Source organism: Chanodichthys erythropterus, chromosome 2, assembly GCF_024489055.1.
Source record: "Chanodichthys erythropterus isolate Z2021 chromosome 2, ASM2448905v1, whole genome shotgun sequence".
NCBI classification, from domain to species: domain Eukaryota; kingdom Metazoa; phylum Chordata; class Actinopteri; order Cypriniformes; family Xenocyprididae; genus Chanodichthys; species Chanodichthys erythropterus.
Genome location: NC_090222.1, coordinates 4,995,830 through 5,016,106, shown reverse-complemented (window position 1 = coordinate 5,016,106; position 20,277 = coordinate 4,995,830). Strand labels below are relative to the sequence as shown.

Sequence of the window (20,277 nt, the reverse complement as noted above, 5' to 3'; positions counted from 1 at the left end):
TCTGAAAGTTTGTTTTATCCACTTTTTAAAGTACAATATTGATAGTCCAATAAATTTTCATTGTCACTGAATTATTAGTATTTTTTTATTATTTATTTATTTTATTTATTTATTTATTTATTTTTGGTAGCTTATTTTCATCAAAATTATAAAATGCTTAACAAGGTAGACAAAATAATAAAGTGGACAAGTGATATAAAAAATACATGATAGATGAGCAATAGGCTATCACCTATTAGTTTGTTTTTTTTTCCACAACAGCTGCATCGCCTTGTCTTGTCGTTAAAGTAGTGCATATTTACACATATGAATAACCATTTGAAGCTTATTGTGTTTTATAGCACAGCGAAATTTGACCTTAATTCCACAATCGTCAGCTGACTTTATAAATAGCGCGGTGAATGTTTATATGTTTGTCGATGAACTGGACACTAAATATCATAATTTCCCAGTAAACAGGCAGGAATGATGCTGGTTTCCTCCATGATTCTTGTTCTTTCTGACAACAAAGCACTTTGATCGCGACGAGCTCGGAATCACGACTTCACAAGTGGGAAGTATGAAATTTCCGACAGCACGTGATCTGACCTTTTACCTGATGACCCAACTTAACGTCACACTAAATCACAACATCAAAAATATAACACATTTTCATTGGAAAACGGTAGGCCTACGTTTATTAGGCTATAAAATGGTTCATGATGACAATGTCATGATCACAGTCTCATTTGTGTACAATTCTTTAGCCCGGTTGACAGACAGTACCGTATGTGTTATTAAGGTAAAGACTGCGATGCAGTTTTATTAGTTAATATTTATAGGTTATAAGGGTTAGATTACACCGTCACAGCTGGACACACTACAGCCGTCTGCGCGCGTATTTTTATCTGGCGCCAAACAGACGCGCGCGAATGTTCGTCTGAGGAGGAAAGCATAGCAACAGAAGCTGCTCGAGCGATTTCAGACACAGGTAGCCTAAAGATTATTTATCACTTCATTTTATCTTTGCATACCGGTACGATTTTAGTCCCTCTGACCTTTTTCAGTGTATTTTATCTATTGGGTCACCAAAATATATTTTTAAAAGCTTTTTGTATTAATTGAAATGTCTTCTTAAAAACATGACATACATTTTATCATCTTCATATTAGAAATTATTTAGTTTTTTTCAGTTGACACCACCTATTTTGTCATGTCCCTCAAGGCCTTCTATTAAAGTGTACTTGGGATATGAATAATAAAATGAGAAAAAAAGTCCATACATTTTGCCTTTTCCATAAATATCCATCTGTGATTTTTTTCCTGGTAATGTTTTGAATACACAGGCAAGTTACCACCTTCTTTAATAATTATAACTAAATTATGTTGTGAAATTGTATTTGTCAAGCTTAACGACTCAACCCTGTTACATCAATTAAAGATAGAAAACTATTACTTGTGAAAATTATTGTTATTTCAACATTATTCATGATTTCTTAATATCATGCATGCCATGTGCTCTCCATTTATTCACTAGATTTAGAGCAGTGGCCAATTTGGGCAACCCTGTCACACCTACATTATTATTATTATTTTAAGTTTATGAAAAAGTAATTTGAAGTTAGTTGAATTCTGTCTGAAATGTTCTGAGCAATCATAAGAATACTGATTTTAGTTCAAATTCTTAAGTTAAGCCTTTGATCAAAAATAATGAGGTTGCAGTCACAAAAAGTGCCCATTTCAGGCTTTAGTATAGCAAAAGTCTGAGATTTTATGTAACTTTTATATTTGCAATTCCTGAATTAGTGTGAGGGTCATCTGATTAATAGGAAAATGTTGATTTTATCACAAATACATTTTATAATAATATTCGAGCTCCCATAGTGTCCATAACTTAAAATGATGACCAATAATAATAGAGATTTGATGTCTGAGATGGGAAAATATGTTTTACTGAAAGTTAAATATGTCATTAATGTTGTGGGGTGTACAGAAAAGTAATACATTTTGGTAAAAAAAAAAAAATCTAAAAATCGTACCGGTTTCGTGGAATGACTCATTTTGTTTTAAAAGATTGCACGTATAATTTAAAATGTCGACATAGGTCCAACTAGTCTGGCTGTCTCTCGTCTCCAGTTCACACAAGGTATACTTCAGATGTAAAATGTAATTTATTTGTTAATAGATTTTTTTTTAAAGAAACCTCTCCAACATAAAACCATGGAGCCTGGCAAGATACCATATGATATAATCACTATTATACAAAATAATGTCTAATCAAGTTCTATGGCTTTGCATATAACGTTTTAGGGGTTTCCATCTTGGGAATTTATGTATTAAACAGCTCATAAACACATTTATCTCTAGAAAAAAAGTAGAACCCCATTGACCTTTTTTCTAGAGTGTAGTACTCAACCCAAAAGAGTGCAGGAACAAACACATGGAGCCTTAGATCACAGTCAAATGTCATCACATTTCAGAAGGTTGACAGATGCTTCATCCTGTCTGAGATGCCTATGTGGGGCTCCTGGCGTCCTGTTGGGAAAGATGTTTGAGTGAAGTGGAATAAATGTGGACAAGGATGAGTTGATTTGCGCCTGGGGAAGGCGATCTTCGTCCTGGCATGTAGGCTAAGGTTTTCTGACAGGATGCTGCAGCTGCAAAAACATTTTTTTCCTGACTTAATTCTGTAAGCGACTAAAGAGAGAAGGTTGGAGTCTAAATGTCTACACTCTTAGTTGGCTAGATTAGATTCTTGGGATGTGAGGTAGAACGCAAATTCAATAAAATGAACTGTACTTCAGACACTGTATTCAAAGTGACATTTTAAAGGCATATTGGGAAAAAGGTTTAGGAGTAAATCAGGTTTCATTCTCATCGAATACATATACATGTGGCTTTAATCAAAAAACATGATTCTGCTTTTATTTACCAAAAAAAAAAAAAAAAACAGAAAAAATTGTCAAATAAACTTCAATAATTAATGTGATCCAGATAACAAAGTTTGAGTTTCTGTTGATTAAACCATTCGCCCTCATTGTATTAACTAAAAATTTTAATTTAAATGAACTCAAAATTTTAAGGCAACCAGGCAACTTACTTTTAAGTTAAACCAAACTATTCTTTTTTACAGTGTAGATGTTTTATTGTTTTGTCTTGCAGAGTTATTTCATGGTATTACAGAGATAATGCATCACAGTCGCACTGACTGTGATGAATTATCAAACAGACTTCGCTCATTCCTCAGGATCAAAATATTTCCAGACAGGATGACAAGCAAGGCTTGTAAGTAAATTAATTTATACCTCATTTTTAACTTCGTATACTGCCATGTACTGTAGCTCCAGACGAGACTAGGTTATGAATAAAACACATCTACAGAAGGAGTGTCAGTATTTTATTTATTTTTATAAATGCTGAATACACTTGTGATATTAATTAACAAGAAAAAGAACTGCAAAGGCATTGTCTCAATGATATGTCTCACATCAGATAAACACGTAAACTGAGCGTAGAATCTATTCGTTTCTGTAATAACGAGTCATTTTGGTTAAAGTATAACAACGGATTTGATGTGAAACAGACTTTGATATTATCAATCAGACATCAGACCTCAAACACACACACACTCACACACGAGGCCACATGTAAAGCAGATCTACATTGACAGCTATAAAAAAATTATGGTTTATGAAAACAGAAAACATAATTTGTGCACTTTTAAGTCACTGGTAGAAATGAAATTTAAACAAAAGAATGAAAAAGGCAGTTTGATTTTATGGTTATGGAAATGTACACAAGAAAATCATTTGAACAGTCACAGTGTTTATTTACACAGGTAATCAGGCAACATTTACAGCTGTAAAGGCATTGGACTGCATCTAACGGCCGTTTAGATCACTGTCTCTGTGTGATAGGTGGAGTAGGTGAGTGTTTGTCGCTGGGTGAAGACTGTGGGTGGGGGTGAGGGAGATGATGCAGATGAGACGGACGAGCGGCTAGCCCAACGAGAGGGCAAACGTCTCTTTGCAGGACACACAGGTCGTGAAAAGCTCTTCTTGATAGTTACAGAGGACTCTTTGCCTTGCTGTTGAGACAAATATTTTTTATGAAATATCATTGGATTTAAATATTCCTGTCAATAACCTACTCTGTGCGCTTTGAATGAATCTCACGAGATCTGAGATGCCCAGGTCATGTTTCTCCCCAAAATCAGAGAAGAAATTATGCTTTGTTTGCATAAATAAGTTGTATCTAGTTGTAATTATTATCAGTAATGTAATGCAGTCTATAATGTATATTGCAAAGAAAGTATATATTATTTAAATTGTGATAAAATACAATTGATTTAAAAAAAAAAGTGTCCAGAGAGGAAGATTTTTATAATTACATTACAGTTATGAAAACTTAAGGGATGGGCTGCTTAATTGTCAAACTGAATTTTTATGCAAAATATAATTTCTTGTATTTTCTTTCAATGCCATTGCATTTAAAGGAAATGGTTGAACTTTTGTTTCCTGCACATGTTCTCCATTTTACAACTAACTGAAAATAAAAGAACTGATTAAATCTCTCTGATGCTTTCTGAGTCATCTGACAATCATTTCCAGCAATTTACAAAAGCGGTCCATGCAGAGGACTAGCTTCACTAGGAATCCTGGCCATGGTACATGTTTCTGTAATTACACCACATACCTTGGCCTCCTATAAAAACAGTTAATTGAGGTTGTCTAAAGAGCTAGACATGAAAGATGTAAATTAAACTTGGTGCCACTAATTCTTTTCACTTAAAGCCTTGAAAGAAATGCACGATTTCAACAATAAGAAGCTTCTGGGCTTCTCGCTTTGCAAAATCTGCCAATATTTTCTGACAGAAATTCAACTTAAGGAATTTTAATTGTGCTGCTTATATGGTTTTGTGGGAATAAGGTATTTTAACAAGAAATTCTAAATATTTCCAGACACGAGAAAAGACTTTCAGTTGTAGATTTAGAGGGAATTTTTATAATCTTTCTAAGCAATGTCTAATATATTTACTGTTATTTATTGATGAGAACATATTCTGATTAAACAGATTTACTGTGTGTATCACTGTACAGCACCTAAAGAAACCACCTATTAACCTAAGTTTACATGTCAGAAAATGTTTTGATAAAAAATTGTCCCTAATACATTTATTATACTGTAACTATTTTTTACTTGTATGCCATGGCTAAAGTTGTTGCAAGTGCTACAACAACACCCTTTAACTGCGTCTATATTCACAATACAGCACAGGCTTTCAGACCTTTAGCAAATGCATTTGAATATGGAACAAAGTGACTTTTCTGCTAAAAACTGCTATTTAAAGGGATAGTTCACCCAAAAATGAAAATCACCCCCTGATTTACTCACCCTCAAACCATCCCAGGTGTATATGACTATCCTCTTTCAGACGATCAATCAATCGGAGTTATATTAAATAATGTCCTGGCTCTTCCAAGCTTTATAATGGCATTGACTAGAGGACGAGATTTTGATCCATCGATCATAAAATATATCCACACAATTCCTTTGTGTAAGAAACTGTAAAAACTAAAATAACTCTTCTGGCAGACGTCCGTACAGACGCCGACTTACGCCAAAAGATGCGATGTAGGAGTAGCATAAGCTGTTCAAACAAATATGGCTGGGCAATAAACTCAAGCTCCTTTTCTCTTATATTGAAATCCTCCGACATTTCTCTTTAAAAATTCTCGCTTTAGACTTCTAATCCTCAGACTTTTAATCTTCTATCCTCTGTGCTTCCGTATTCGTCAATACGTCATGTGTACGGCTGTTGGAAGCTAGTTATTTTAGTTTTTAAAGTTTTAAATATGGATATTTTTCTTACTTAAATGCATCACTTCACTTCAAAAGCCGTTTACTAACCCCTGAAGCTGTGTGGATATCTTTTATGATGGATGAGCTTCAAAATCTCATCCTCTAGTAACTGCCATTATAAAGCTTGGAAGAGCCAGGACATTATTTAATATAACTCCGATTGTATTCGTCTGACAGAAGAAACTCATATACACCTAGAATGGCTTGAGGGTGTGTAAATCATGTGGTAATTTTCATTTTTTGGGCAAAGACCCTTTAATACACTATAGTCATCTACACTTGCACCTCATACACTTCTGCGGCTGAGTTATTTAGCATGTATTTGAATGTGTGGAGCTCGGGTGAAAGTGTGTGCTTTAGTGGTTTGAATGGTGTGTGTCTATGTGTGGGAGTGTGTGCAGTACTGACCTGCACTGTTACATGTGTCTCTTTGTGGGCTATGAGCTGGTGGTGCGGTGTGTGTGTTAGTCTCTGACTGGATGTGGGCTCATGTCGCTTATCCAACATTTCCAAGAGGTCAATGAGGTCTTCCTCCTTCCCTGGACTGGGCTGTGACTGCTTCTGCTCCCGAGATCTCTCCAAATCCTCGTAACTTTTGAGAATCCTCTCAACAGCTCCATAGTTGGACCTAGACTCCATTGGACGAGGATAGGCTGCTAGTGTAGATGGCTTCCATGGATTTTCGTCTAAAATACGAGATCTGGTGCTACTACACATGTCCTTTTTTGCCTGTTTGGATTTTTTGACTGCTTGATGTTGATCTGTACTAACATCCACAACTTTGCTGCACCGTTCCGTCTGGATTTGCAGCTGTGGTGGACTTACGCTAATTTCAAAACCTTTTTCTCTAACACTTGGGCCAAATGGGTCAACTGAAGTTGGTGTAGTGTGTTCAGTCTGGAAAGGTTTAACTTCCATGTCTTCTTGTAGAATACATTCCTGCTGTGGAGATGAAGACTTAGAGACAAGGTCCTTTGTTTCCTTCCTTCTTCCCTCATCCTTTGGGCACTGTCGCACAAGATCCGAGAGCACATCCTTTAGATTGTCTTCAACATACATTGATGGGCTCTCTGTAAATGTGTCCTCTGACACAACCTCTGGTAGACTTGGAGAACAATCAGTAGAAGCATTCATAGAAGTGTCCTCACCATACCTAAGACCCATTCCTGCCTGGAAGAGTGTACGGTTGAACTCTGCAGTTTTCTGCTCAAGTCTCTCATTTCTTGAAGTAGCTGTATCGCTGGGATATGGCAAAATAAAGTCTATTGATGCAACAGAATCTGTAGGCATGTTCATGGGATGAGATGCACTCTTGAGATCATTTTTGCTCTCTGCATCTGTTTGGTTTAGGCTGCGTTCTGTGGCTGCAGCAGCAATGTCAATGTTGGAGAGGCATCTCTTAACAGGTACATATCTGGATGACTTGTTGCTGCCAAATCTACTTCCATCACAGGACCAGCGGCTCTGGCAGCAACTGATATTGCACTTGGAATCAACAGGCACGCTACAGACTACATTCCCAGAGTCGGTCAGAATTTTCCCTTCATTTTCTTGAAGCATTGCCTCAAATTTTCGTACAATTGCGGGGCTGGTATATTTTCTGTCTGGATGGGTTCCTAGCTGTTGGCACAAATGCTCTGTACCACTGGACTCTAATTCTGAAGCTGAAGGACTGCTAAGGTACCAAGATGTACTACGGGTTGGTATGGGTGGGGCTTGTTGTCTTATGTTTTCTGGTGGCTTAGCATCACTTTGCTGTGATTCCATGTTACAACTTTCCCAGTTCATCCAGTATTGCTCATCGAGGGATTTGAGGTCTTCACTCATGTTTTTCAAATACAAAACTGTGTCCTCCATTTCAAAATTATCCTTTACCCTCTCCACCAACTCAGCATCTCTCGGAAAAAACATTGACTCACTGCGGCTTCTAAGAAGGGAAACCAAACAAAGTGAGATCATTATGTAGCAAAGATCTGATTCATTTTTGATGCATGCAGCACCTGTGCGCAATGAGGTTTACCTCTTAATATCAGGCCACTTCCTCATTTCATCCTGGTAGCTACAGAGTTCTTCACTCACACGGGCAATTTCCTTGAGTGCCTACAAGATGTTGATGAATAAGAGCAATCCTTAGACCTCAGATCACACAATATAACATAGCTATCTCTATCCCCACATAGCAGCATCCTAACATGGAATACAATGAAATATAAGTAAATGTACAGTACATTTACAATTTGCAGCTCAATATGTTTGGTGTTTCTTTTATGGAATAGTTAAGGAGGATTTCCATGAATCTAAAGCAATACAGTAATTGTAAAATCCCTGAGTGATTCGATTGAGATTAGAGAGTTATGAACAACAGTCTCACCGCATTAAGGGCAGTACTGTTCTTCTTTTTCTCAATTCCACAGGTTATTTCCATGCTCTGAAATCTTTTGAAAGGGTTAAGGAGGACATCTTGTCCAGTAAAGCAGGTCTTGTTCCCCATTTTCAATTTTAAACAGCTTTCCAGGATTTCTTCCAGCTCTGCAGTGTCTATAGCCTGTTGTTCACCAGTACCTTGCTGATTTAATAGTGTGCTTTGCTCGCTGTTGCACTGGTCACTGGATTCACTGGTGATGTGACTGAGTTGACTTGTTTGGGAGTCGATGCTGGCATTGCTTTGCTGGATTAGAGCCTCAGAATATTCATTGCTCTGGGCATCTGAGGGATAGGTTACTTCACTTGACAAAGTGCTGGCAGAACTGAGCCTTAGTGCATTTTGTCCCTCAGTAATCGGTCTTAGAGAACTTCCTGTACGGTGAGCCTTCACTTCATTGTACAACTGGAAAAGAAAAAACAAAAATGAGTGTAGCCCTTGATTCATCTTTTAATACCCAGACATTTTCCACTTGCCAGGCTAAATCTATTATGCCAGACCTACACAAGAAGCCCAGCCATGCCATTTCCTCTACATTTAACCACCCACCATTCCACAGCATATCAGTAGAGTAGGGGTCTCCAATCCTGCTCCCGGAGGGGCCAATGTTCTTCAGAGTTTAGCTCTAACCAGCCCCAACACACTTGCCTAAAAGTTTCTAGGGAGTCTGAAGACCTTGAAAAATGTAAATCTTTAAATACGTTGCTTTGGATAAAAGTGTCTGCCAAATGGATATGCACCCACATACCAGAACTCCAAGTCATGGTTCAGGCTAGAGCAGGATCCCTCAAATGCAGTCCTGTAGGGCCATTGCTCTGTAGAGTTTAGTTCCAGCCTTAATCAAAGACACCTGAGCAAGCAAAAGCCACGTTTCCACCGCTGGAACTTTCCCCAGGAACTAGGGACTTTGGGATGGTACTCAGTGTGTTTCAACTGCAGGGACCAAGGTCTAAATGAAGTTCCGGGTAAAAATATCCCCCTCAGAAAGTCCCTGTTCGCGAGGATTTGGGCGCTGAACATGCTGGAGTACGTTTCCCAAATTAGCCAACATCGCAAGTTCCCTTTTCCATTGAAATTACCCAGAACAACTTGTCCCAGGAACATTTTTCCCAGGAACTTTTTTTCCCCCAGACCTGTTGCTGTCTGCGTTTCCATCGCGATCTAAAGTACCGTGAAGATTAAGTCCGGTGACGTAAGATTGCATGAAACTTTCCAGTTCTAGCTGGATTTCATCCTCCGCATATAAGCTTAATAAAGCCTGAACCTCGTTGTCGGTCCATCTGTCATTTTTTTAAACTCCACTGTTGATTCGAATAGCAAACAACTCTTACTGCACGCACCGCAAGAGACTTTTAAAAATAGTGGTTGAAATAAAATGCTGCATTGAGTCAACCAATCAAAATGCTGCATGAACTCAACCAATCAATGTTCAGCGTCCATGTCCCACCCCCGAAAGTTCCTGAACTTTGGAAAAGTACTACCTAGTGAGCAGGTACTTTCTGAGGGGGAAATTTTTACCTGGAACTTCATTTAGACCCTGGTTCCTGCAGTCGAAATACACCAGGTACCACTCCAAAGTCCCTAATTCCTGGGGAATGTTCCTGCAGTTGAAACACAGCTATAGTTTAACGATTTCGTGTTTCCCAAAACCATAGTTCAAGCAAACATTCGCAAACTGCATCGCAAACTTGTGTGGTTGGAATGACAGCTCTCGAGATGTGGTTAGAAGCATAGTTTCTTGTTTTATTATGTGGACCTAATAAATTGTTTTCTTGAGCATAATAAGCAAGCTAACATTAAGTGCAATGTACATCTTTTATTTCAAATATATACAAATGTCATTTACATATTTTAGTTTACCAAGAAATTTTAAGCACCATTTTTGAAGAGTGCACATGTGCGTATGTAAGAACGAGTCTATGCTTAAATCTGAAAATAGAGCAAAATAACTGAGAGAAACGAGAATTAGTCCTCAGATGCCATGTCTGTAATTTATAGCAAAAAATCTAGAATTAATTTGATCTCAAACGGATTCAGTTAAAGAAGTTATCACTCCACCACCTGCGTGACATCATTCACCAAAGTGGCTAAATGACAGGTTTGCAACTATATGGTTTTGGGAACCAGTCGTGACTAGATAGTTGATTTGTTCAACAATGCATCGTACTATAGTAGTGAAGCAGCGAGTTACGCTATTTTACGGGAAACGCACCCCTGATTGGTTCACACAGCAGTTTGATTGGTTGACTCCACGCACCATTTTATTTCAACCACCGTTTTTAAAAGTCTGTTGTGGTGCATGCAGTATGAGTTGTTTGCTGGACAGATGGACCAGCGACGAGGTTCGGGCTTTATTAAGCTTAAGTGTGTAGGACGAAATCCAGCGGGAACTGGAAAGTCACACGCAGTCCTACTTCACCGGACTAATTTGCTTAATCTTCATGGTACTTTAGACCACAATGGAAACACAGATAGCAACAGGTCTGGGGGAAAAAATTCCAGGGACAAATTGTTCCAGGTAATTTCGGTGGAAATGTGGCTTAATAAAGGTCTTCAGAGTTACTAGAAAATTTCACATAGGTGGTTTGATCAGTGTTTGAGCTAAACTTGGTCTACTCTAGACCTTAGAATTTTGGTCAGGCTCTATGGGATTACACGTTGACAGACCAATGGAAAGTCACATTATTGAACCTAAGACATGCTGCTAAACTGGTAGAACACCTGCAACACCTAGGTTGTGGGTTTGATTCCAAAGGAATGCTCATACTGACAAGATGTATAGCTTGAATGCACTTTGGATGAAGCATCTGCAAAATGCATTGATGTTTGCACTTTCACTACGACTAGTTTGGAGCTCTGAGCTTCGGTCTGATGAAGGCCTGTCACCACTGAGCTAAACTTCCTTTGGCAGTCACTTGAAATTCCAAGGTTTATATAATATGACTTCATCGCTTCCAATTTTAGGTGTTACCATTATCCTTACTGGCAGACCTTTCGTTTAGCATGGAAGTAAACAGGAGCACTAAGGGAATCAGTTCATTTGAAACAAGATATCGTTCTTTCTGCAGAGATGTGGGGAGTGGCGCAAATCCGCAGACTCACCTCCTCAATCTTCCGCTGCATATCCATGAGCTGGTTCTCCCACTCCTTCCTCTCAGTCTCAAAGCGTTCCAGCAGCTCAGATTTTTCCTTCACCCAGCCCCTCTCACTGCTCTCCAGCCTACAGCGGAGGTCCATCGCTGCACTGTGAGTGTCTGCCAGCAGCCTCTTTTGTTCTGCTCTTTCCCGCTTCAGAGTGTCCCCTGGTTCTTCACTCCTCACAGTCTCCACCAACACACTACATCCCCGCACTTCTAGCTGTGGGGGGAAGAGAGGCAGGGATTTGCTGACCATCAAAGAGGAAATGGGTGTATGGGACAGTTGTACAAAGAAAATAAAACATTTGAACAGGAAGTAACATGAAGAGAGAAACCTGTTGCCAACAGGATGAAATGGACCTTGTGTCATGACAAAAGCCTTGGATGCCCAGCCTAAGCCTACTGACAAAAACAGCTCAGACTAGTGCTAAGAGTTTTATGTGTAATGGAGAGGCCACATTGGTATGCTGACCCCCCGATGATCCTGGAGAGAGCTCACTAGACAGCAAACACTAAAACCATATTTATCACAGAGCTTGATTGAACTCTGCAGCTGATGGAAGCTATTGATGTCATTGAGACCTATAGTCTGCATGAGTTATTACAGATTTATATTTCAAATAAATGCTGTTCTTTAGTTTCCACAAAAAAAAAAAAAAATCAAAGGATTAGTTCACATCAGAATTAAAATTTACTCACCCCAATGTCATCCAAGATGTTTATATCTTTCTTTCTTCAGTTGAAAAGAAATAAAGGATTTTGAGGAAATCATTCCAGGATTTTTTTCCATATAGTGGACTTCACTGGGGTTCAACGGGTTGAAGGTCCAAATTACAGTTTCAGTGCAGCTTCAAAGAGCTCTACATGATCCCAGACAAGGAATAAGGGTCTTATCTAGAGAAATGATCGGCCATTTTCTAAAAAAAATAAAAATTTATATACTTTTTAACCACAAATGCTCATCTTCCACTTCTTTGCGATGTGCGACGCATTACGTAATCATGTTGTAAAGGTCACGCAACACGTAGGCGGAAGTACCGGTCCAGTGTTTACAAAGTGAACGTGCAAAGTCAAATGAAACGGCCTTTACAAAAAAAGGTAAAACAATGATGTTGGACAATTTTGAAGTTGCCGGAGAAAATCAGATGGAGTTTTTTGCCCTACCGCGGTACTTCCATTTGTGGTTAAAAAGTACATACATTTTTATTTTTTTTTAGAAAATGCCTGATCGTTTCGCTAAATAAGACACTTATTCCTGGTCTGGGATCATGTAGAGCCCTTTGAAGCTGCACTAAAACTGACATTTGGACCTTCAACCCTTTGGTAGCTGTTGAAGTCCACTATATGAAGAAAAATCCTGGAATGTTTTCCTGAAAGTGCACCATATATAAAGTTATTTTCTCTCAAATGTAAGAGTCACTTTAAACGAGTCGGTTGTAAAATGAATCCCAAGCTGTTTTGTTGTGACGTCACAACAAAACATTTGCATATTGCCCGCCCACTTATTGCACGCGCAGACGCCAGGGAAAATTCATTTTTTTCAACAATACCATAGCAGTACAATCTTTTGTTGTGTTCCCGTCATTTTACTGACAACTGCTTCTCAAACTTCGGGGAGTTTAATACAGTATTCACAAAACGCTTGGTCTTAAAATATGGATCAATGACCAGTTTAATTTCTTTTCAACTGAAAAAAAAAAAGAAAAAAAAAGACATTAACATCTTGGATGACATGGGGGTGAGTAAATTATCAGGACATTTTAATTCTGAAGTGAACTAATCCTTTAAGCAGCAACCTCAGTGAGCATAAGAGACTCAAGAACATTAAAACATTAAAAAAACTTACCAAACCTCAAACTACAGTCTACTGAACATATGACAATGCCACTATTCCACTACACCCGACAAAATCAGACTTGTGGGTCATGTGAAATGATCTTGGCTGATTAACAGAACTGACAGCTCCCCAATAGGTCAGTGCCTTAAATCACCTAAAGTGAGTATTAAAAGGGGTCATGATTTGAGAAATCAAATTTTCCTTGATCTTTTGATATATAAGAGGTCATTGTACTATTAGTTTCAAAACTCAAAACTTCCTCATTGGTCCAAAAACAGCTTCTATTGAATCCAAGCTCAGAAAATAACTGAAATTGTTTCACATTATGACGTAATAGTGTGACGAAAGGATCCTAATGCTAGGAAAGATGTTATTTATTTTCAAGCATGTGAATGTCTCAGTAGAGCATTATTTGTTTGTTTGGTACATTTTATGTAACTCCTGTCATGGGCAACATTTGACTCTTGAGTTAGGGGGGAGCAAGAAAAAAAGATTTTTTTTTATTTTACGTTTTTTAGGTACGTATTTTTGTACCTGCATCAGCAAATTATTCGCAGAAATTTTAAGCAAACAGATTTAAATTTGCTTGTTGTTTATTTAATCATTTATTTAATAATTCACTTAATATAAAATTAAGTGAATCACGGGAAATGACGCAGACAATATGTGAATCAGTGTCCATCATTTTGCGACCAAAATATTTCCATTTTAAACCATGAAGGCGAGCCAGCTGATATCACACAAACAATGTGCAAACTTTGTGTGAGAGTTATGCGGGTAAAGAAGTCTCAAACTCCAGTCAATTATTCACTACAGAAACCGATTGTTTTGCTAGATAAGACCCTTATTCCTCGTCTGGTATCAGCCCTTTGAAGCTGCACTGAAACTGTAATTTTGACCTTCAACCGTTTGGAGATCATTGAAGTCCAATATAAGGAGAATAATCCTGGAATGTTTTCATCAAAAACCTTAATTTCTTTTCGACTGACGAAAGAAAGACATGAACATCTTGGATGTCATGGGGGAGAGTAAATTATTCATTCAGAAGTGAACTAATCCTTTAACCACAGCAAATTGTAGTGAACTGGAGCTGACAGCTCACATTGGGAAAAAAATATGGGGGGGCATTTGCCCCCCTTGCCACCCCAATATCACCCATGACTCCTGTTATAATCAATGACACTGTCTATGTCTGCACATTGCACGTCTTGTTTACATCGTGTTTGCACTGTTATGCTGAAAGCATTCGTGAGAGTGCAGAAATCGAGCTGCAATGAAGAGATCACTGCATTCATGCACTCAACAGACATGTCTGTGATCGGCTACAGTGTTTATCACTGCAACCTGTATGTATTACAGCTCTCAAGGTTAACTAATGAAAAGTCTTGATAGCACACTTTTCATTAGTTATCATTGAGAACTGCAATAGTAAAACATAGTAAAAGATTTCAAGAGAATTCCACATATAAGACTTATTTCATATGCAAAGATGTTAGCCAATCACAGCAGTGGGCGTTTACACTGAAGTCTCACAGCAGACACGCCCCTTCAAACAAGAGCCTTCAATCAGAGGGCTAAAATCAGGGTAGGAAAAATTACTTAAATTATGACCATTTTTGATGTAAAAATCATACTAACATTATAAGTGCACCTCAGGAAACATAAAATAATAATAATAATAAAAAAATGCAGTTCATGACCCCTTTAAATTCTTAATAATATACCTGACAACTCAGCTGTGAAGTTAAGTCTTGCACTAAACCTGCATGCTCCTCCATGGGCAACAGCAAAGACAAAAATAGGTGAATCTTATTTATGGTTCATATAGCAACGAACCAGAGCAAAGCAGTGTTTGTATAAACAGTGCACTCTTATAGTACTAAAATGTTCTGGCACACTGTCATTAAACCTGTGCGTTCTCCTGGGTGAACTAGCAACATGTGTTTTACAAGCAAAGGGCATGTGAAACACTGATGTGACATATAACCAGAGTTGAGATTGCAAGTGTGCTACTAGTTTTAAGACTAAAATATAATTACCGTGGTTGCAGTGCACTCTGTGTAACAATGTCACAAAAACAGCTCTCTATTAATAGACAGCAAGACCAATCCTTTAGCATCTCACATTCCTAAGGGTGGGGCCCTGGAGCAACTCATCTCTGTTTTAAAGATCAAAAATATGCTCAGAAATATGCTGGCAAATACCCTGCTGTGAAAGCCTAGTGGTAAACCTAAGAAATCCACTGGGACAAAAGTATGTGCTGTGGTAGGATGTGGACTGAAAAGAAAACAACTTTTTACAGTTCACTTCGACCCCTCCCTGAGTTCTGTTCTCTGCACCAACCAGTACTTTGGGTGGATTGGTGTGGTTAAACCCCAAATAATTTTCTGAATTTAAACAAGTGCAGTTGCGGTAAAGCGACAGATGAGTCCATAGTTTCACAATGTAAAACATTAAATCATCGATACAAGATCACTAGTACACCATTATTAGTTTATTCTTTTGTATATTTTTGCAGTAACTTGGAGCGCAGCAGTGTATGGAGTCCTGTGTCTAGTACAGGCTATATCCTGAGGTGTAGCCCGTCACAAGATACGCCTTCCTTTCCTCTTCATCTCAACAATGCCATCTGTTCTACTGTATTAGGAGTCACTAACTCACACTTACAATAAAGCACTAGACCAGACTGAAATCTTCTCTCACAATAGATAGTAAAGACGATCTGGACAGCGTCTTTATAAGGATGTTACAAACAGAAATGAAAGCTTTCCATATGAGAGGGAAAATGCACCAAGGTGAATGCTATTTTTAGTTCGGTAACAAAGTTTCCACATTAGTTTGCTTTGAATATTACAACTGTGACATGCTGCATTTCTTTTCCATTCATTGATGAAATATATTATCTAATACTGCAAAAGAGCTGGTGTTCTGTGGCTGCTTACACACAAAGCTGCTGCTGACAGGATATATTTGCACTTGATAGTGTTTGTGTTACATTAAGCCTATGCAATCTCTGAGCTATGCTCAATGACAACCATTAGAAAACCAACAAATAATTATTAAAAACTTTGACATTAGCTATGTGCTTTATCTATGCCAATCTAATACAAACTTTACTTTTAGATTTTTAATTTTTTAACAACTAAAAAAAAAAAAAAAAAAAAAATTGAGTGCAAAAATGTTCATACACTCTAAAAAGTTGTAACCATACCTTAAAGCGCTATTTCTAATTTAACCCCCCAGACACATAATTACTAGAGGCAACAATAATTATGAAAGGGTGAACATTTAATAAGCAATTTAAAAATGTTTATTGTTTAATTATTTATCACTAAACTTATTAATAAATGTTCATTTATTAAACATATTAATAAGTGTTCATTTCCAGCATATTTTGGGTTCATTTTAAGCAAGCAATACAGTCATTTTTAAACAACTTGGGTAGTTTTTAACCCATATTTTAGAGTCTCTGTTTGTTCAGTGGTGTTAAATAATATTTTTGCCTTAAAACCAGTAAATTTCATTGTTACTGTTTAAGGTTACTATTTTTTTCAAGAAGCAGAACTCACATTTTTTATTTGCTGTTAATTTATTTATTAAATAATTTATCATTTGGGTTTCTGTTGGCAAAAATAACAGAACTGGTTTGATATTTTTTTCATTTTCCATTTTTACTGAATTTGTTTGTGCTTCATAATTGTTCATAATTTTTACATTTGGCTGAAAAAGCAATTAAATATTCTACACTAATAAATGCTGGGTTAAATATGGACAAACCCAGCAATAGGGTTGTTTTGACCCAGCAGTTGGGTTAAATGTTTGACCCAATGTACTGGGTAGTTTTATTTAACTCTTAAACTATTGTTTAAAATTTGCTGTATGCCTAAAATTAACCTAAAATAGGTTGGAAATTAACATTTATTAATATGTTTAATAGATTAACATTTATTAATAAGTTTAATAAATGATAATTAAATAAGAAGTATTTATTAAATTGCTTATTAATAAATGTCCATCTTTTGATTATTATTGTTGCCTCTAGTAATTATGTGTCTGATTTTTAATTTCCAACCTATTTTGGGTTCATTTCAAGCCAGCCATATAGTCATTTTTAAAGAATAGTTGAGTTAAATAAAACTACCCAGCAAGTTGGACAAACATTTAACCCAACAGCTGGGTCAAAACAACCCAGTCGTTGGGTTTGTCCATGTTTAACCCATCTTGGGTTGTTTTTTACCCTCCATTTTTATAATTCATTTTAAATACAGATAAGGATTTAAAATGTCATTTTAAAGGTTCTATTTCATATCCCCCAAAAAGTTATTCGTCTCAAATCAATATCAATAAACAAGTTCGCGCTGTGACAACGTCTAGTGTGGCAACATGCCCCGCTATAGTCTGTGTTCAATTAACTATATGGAAAATACGGTGCAAATGTTGAATAGCAGCTTCCACACTTTCTGTTTGTCTACTTTCAAAAATAAACCCACCCTTAGAAAAAGACCCTCCATCACAGAAACAGATAGTCTTAGAATATATATGCACATATTTTTCATACCTGAGTTATGCGCCTTTTCAGCTCTGATCGCTCCAGTTCCCACGCGCATCGATCCTGAATGTACTGCAGCTCCAGCTCACCCCGTTTACTTTCTTCACGCTTCACCCCCGACTGCACCTCCTCTAAAACACACTTCAGATCCAACAATATCCTTCTGTTCTCTCCACCCTGCAAACACAACGCAGAATAAGAGAAATGCACTCTGCTGGTTGGTCAAAACCACTGCTGTCACATGCTTTTGTTTGTACTTGAATATCAGCAACTTGTCTCAAAAGCATTTCCTTCTCCATTCTCCACTCCTCTTTCTCGTGATCGAAGCGCTTTTTTAAGTCCTCGAATTTCTTTTTTAGGCGTGTGTGTGGACTTTGTAGCTCCTGGCTCGGGGTTTGTTCGCGAGGCGCATCGGATGCAGCAGCAGGTCCAGGTGGAAGCTGCTCCAGAAGGTTGCTCGGGAACGATCGAACCCGAGCGGGACTCTGGACCTTCTTACCCGGCCTCTCGAGACGAGAGCACGGGACGAACTCCCAGCCTTGCGCCTTGCTCACATACCCGCTTGATCCATTTCCAAACGCATTCCACATCTTTCAGTCACGAATAACAGCCTCTCTCTTTTTCTTTTTTTTAAACTATTTGCGGTCACAGTCCCCCATAAAAAACACACTATTTATTATCCGAAACCAGCCATTTCTGCCATCTCCTCCGCAGCCCAGCCTGCGCTCTCTGCGCCGGGCGCATTTGTCCCTTCCATGTCAATAAAGGACGACAAGGTCAGCCTGTCATTCTCCGCAGGCGCCGATTTCACACTGAAAATAGTATGGTATCTTCTCAACTACTGTACATCCCTCAGGTTATAAATTGTCACTCTACATTATGTTTCTTTTCTAAACTAAGCTAGTGAACTGCATATTGAAGTTATCCATTAGCTTACTGCGCTTCAGACTGAAAATGACACCGACATTCAGAGTCAAGAGCCTAAAATACTCTGAGCTCACTGATGTAAGAGTTCTCATGTATTTTTACCTCTGTAACTATGTTGTAGGCCTGTCTGTTGAGCGCGAGGCATTCGGCGTCCAACTTTAAAGTCACCATTAAATCAAAAAAAGAATACTTAATGGAATACTGCAGTATTTATTATAAATGATTTATCGGTGCACATCATTACTGTTTACACTCAAGTAATCTTTATTCAAAATAACTTCCCCTCCCTCTCTGGCACAAGGGCGGGGCAACCTGTCACTCACGCAACATCGACCAATAGCAAACTACAACCATCCAATCAATTCCGCATGGATAAAATCAAGTCCCGCCCAACATTTTTTCTTGTTCGACAAGCTGTTTCACTCGAATATACCTCACGCACGTCCTGATATTGCTGAGTTAGATGCGTTCCTGGGTCAACATATTTTGTTGATCCTGGAACAACATAGTCTGAAAATTTAGTCTTAACCCTATTCCTACCCCTAAACCTAACCCTACCCATAAGTTATCCCAAAAATCAGAGGGAAATGATAGATGAATAACACTGATGTAGAAGCACCAATTCATGATTTTAAGCCTAAACTTGACATAATCTGTAAACTTGTCCCTCAAATCTGATTGGTTGATTTGAATGTTGTTCCAGGATCAACAAAAATGTTGACTGAGGAACATGTTGAACTCAGCAATATCAGGTTATGCATACCTCACAACAGACAGAAAACACGTCTCAACAGAAACAGTAAGAATCTTCATTTTTAAGGTTCACAATCAGTAGAAAAGTAGGAAACAACAGCTGTCCATATTCACTGTTTACAGTGTAGATAGTCATCATAACTGAGATCTTCAACCATTAACCTTTATGAAAAAGAAGTTATTCAAGTGTGCTATTAGTACACTAAAATTGAATGTGTTTTTAACAATATAATATTGTAAAAATGCTACGGACAAAAAAAATTGTAAATAGGTTAACAGTAACTTCCCGTACTATATACAGGGAAAAACGCTCCAACCAGACAGTTTATGTAATTTTCACAGAAAAATGCTTTAAATTGTACAATCTTTTGAAGTAAAAAAGAACAAATCAATGTATAATTTACAGTCAAAAACTGCAAACTGATATTCCCACAATTCCCTGTGCGACTCCACATTTGAAAGTATTTTGTTTAAATAATCATGTTTCTTAATAGTTTTTGTTATCAGTTATGTACATTTGACATATGATTTTATGTTACATCTTCTGTTGTTTAATGAATGTTTATTGCATTATTTAAGTATTGTGTGTTACCATGATGGTGTTTTGCATTTAGGTGAATGACTTTTTGCACCATTTTTATATTAGTATATACTTCAGCTCGTGGAAAAACTACTTGTGATGAACTCATTCTTCATGTGGCTTTCTCTTTCACCACCTGCATTATTATGGTGGTTGTCAGTATATGTTAAAGGTACAAAACAGAAATATACATTTAACTGTACTATAACTCTTTACATTTAAAAAAAAAAA

At 37.5% G+C, this 20,277-nt stretch overlaps 1 protein-coding gene across 1 annotated transcript; it reads right to left on the bottom strand.

Moving 5' to 3' along the window:
• Positions 1 to 3,375: 3,375 nt before the first annotated feature.
• On the bottom strand, positions 3,376 to 18,751 carry mtcl3a (MTCL family member 3a). Its single transcript, XM_067391996.1, has 7 exons — positions 18,044 to 18,751; positions 17,796 to 17,963; positions 11,366 to 11,620; positions 8,213 to 8,668; positions 7,862 to 7,941; positions 6,250 to 7,768; positions 3,376 to 4,066 (listed from the first exon to the last, which is right to left on the bottom strand). The coding sequence occupies exons 1-7, from the start codon at positions 18,374 to 18,376 to the stop codon at positions 3,872 to 3,874; spliced, it is 3,006 nt and encodes a 1,001-aa protein (XP_067248097.1). The 5' UTR covers positions 18,377 to 18,751; the 3' UTR covers positions 3,376 to 3,871.
• Positions 18,752 to 20,277: the final 1,526 nt, after the last annotated feature.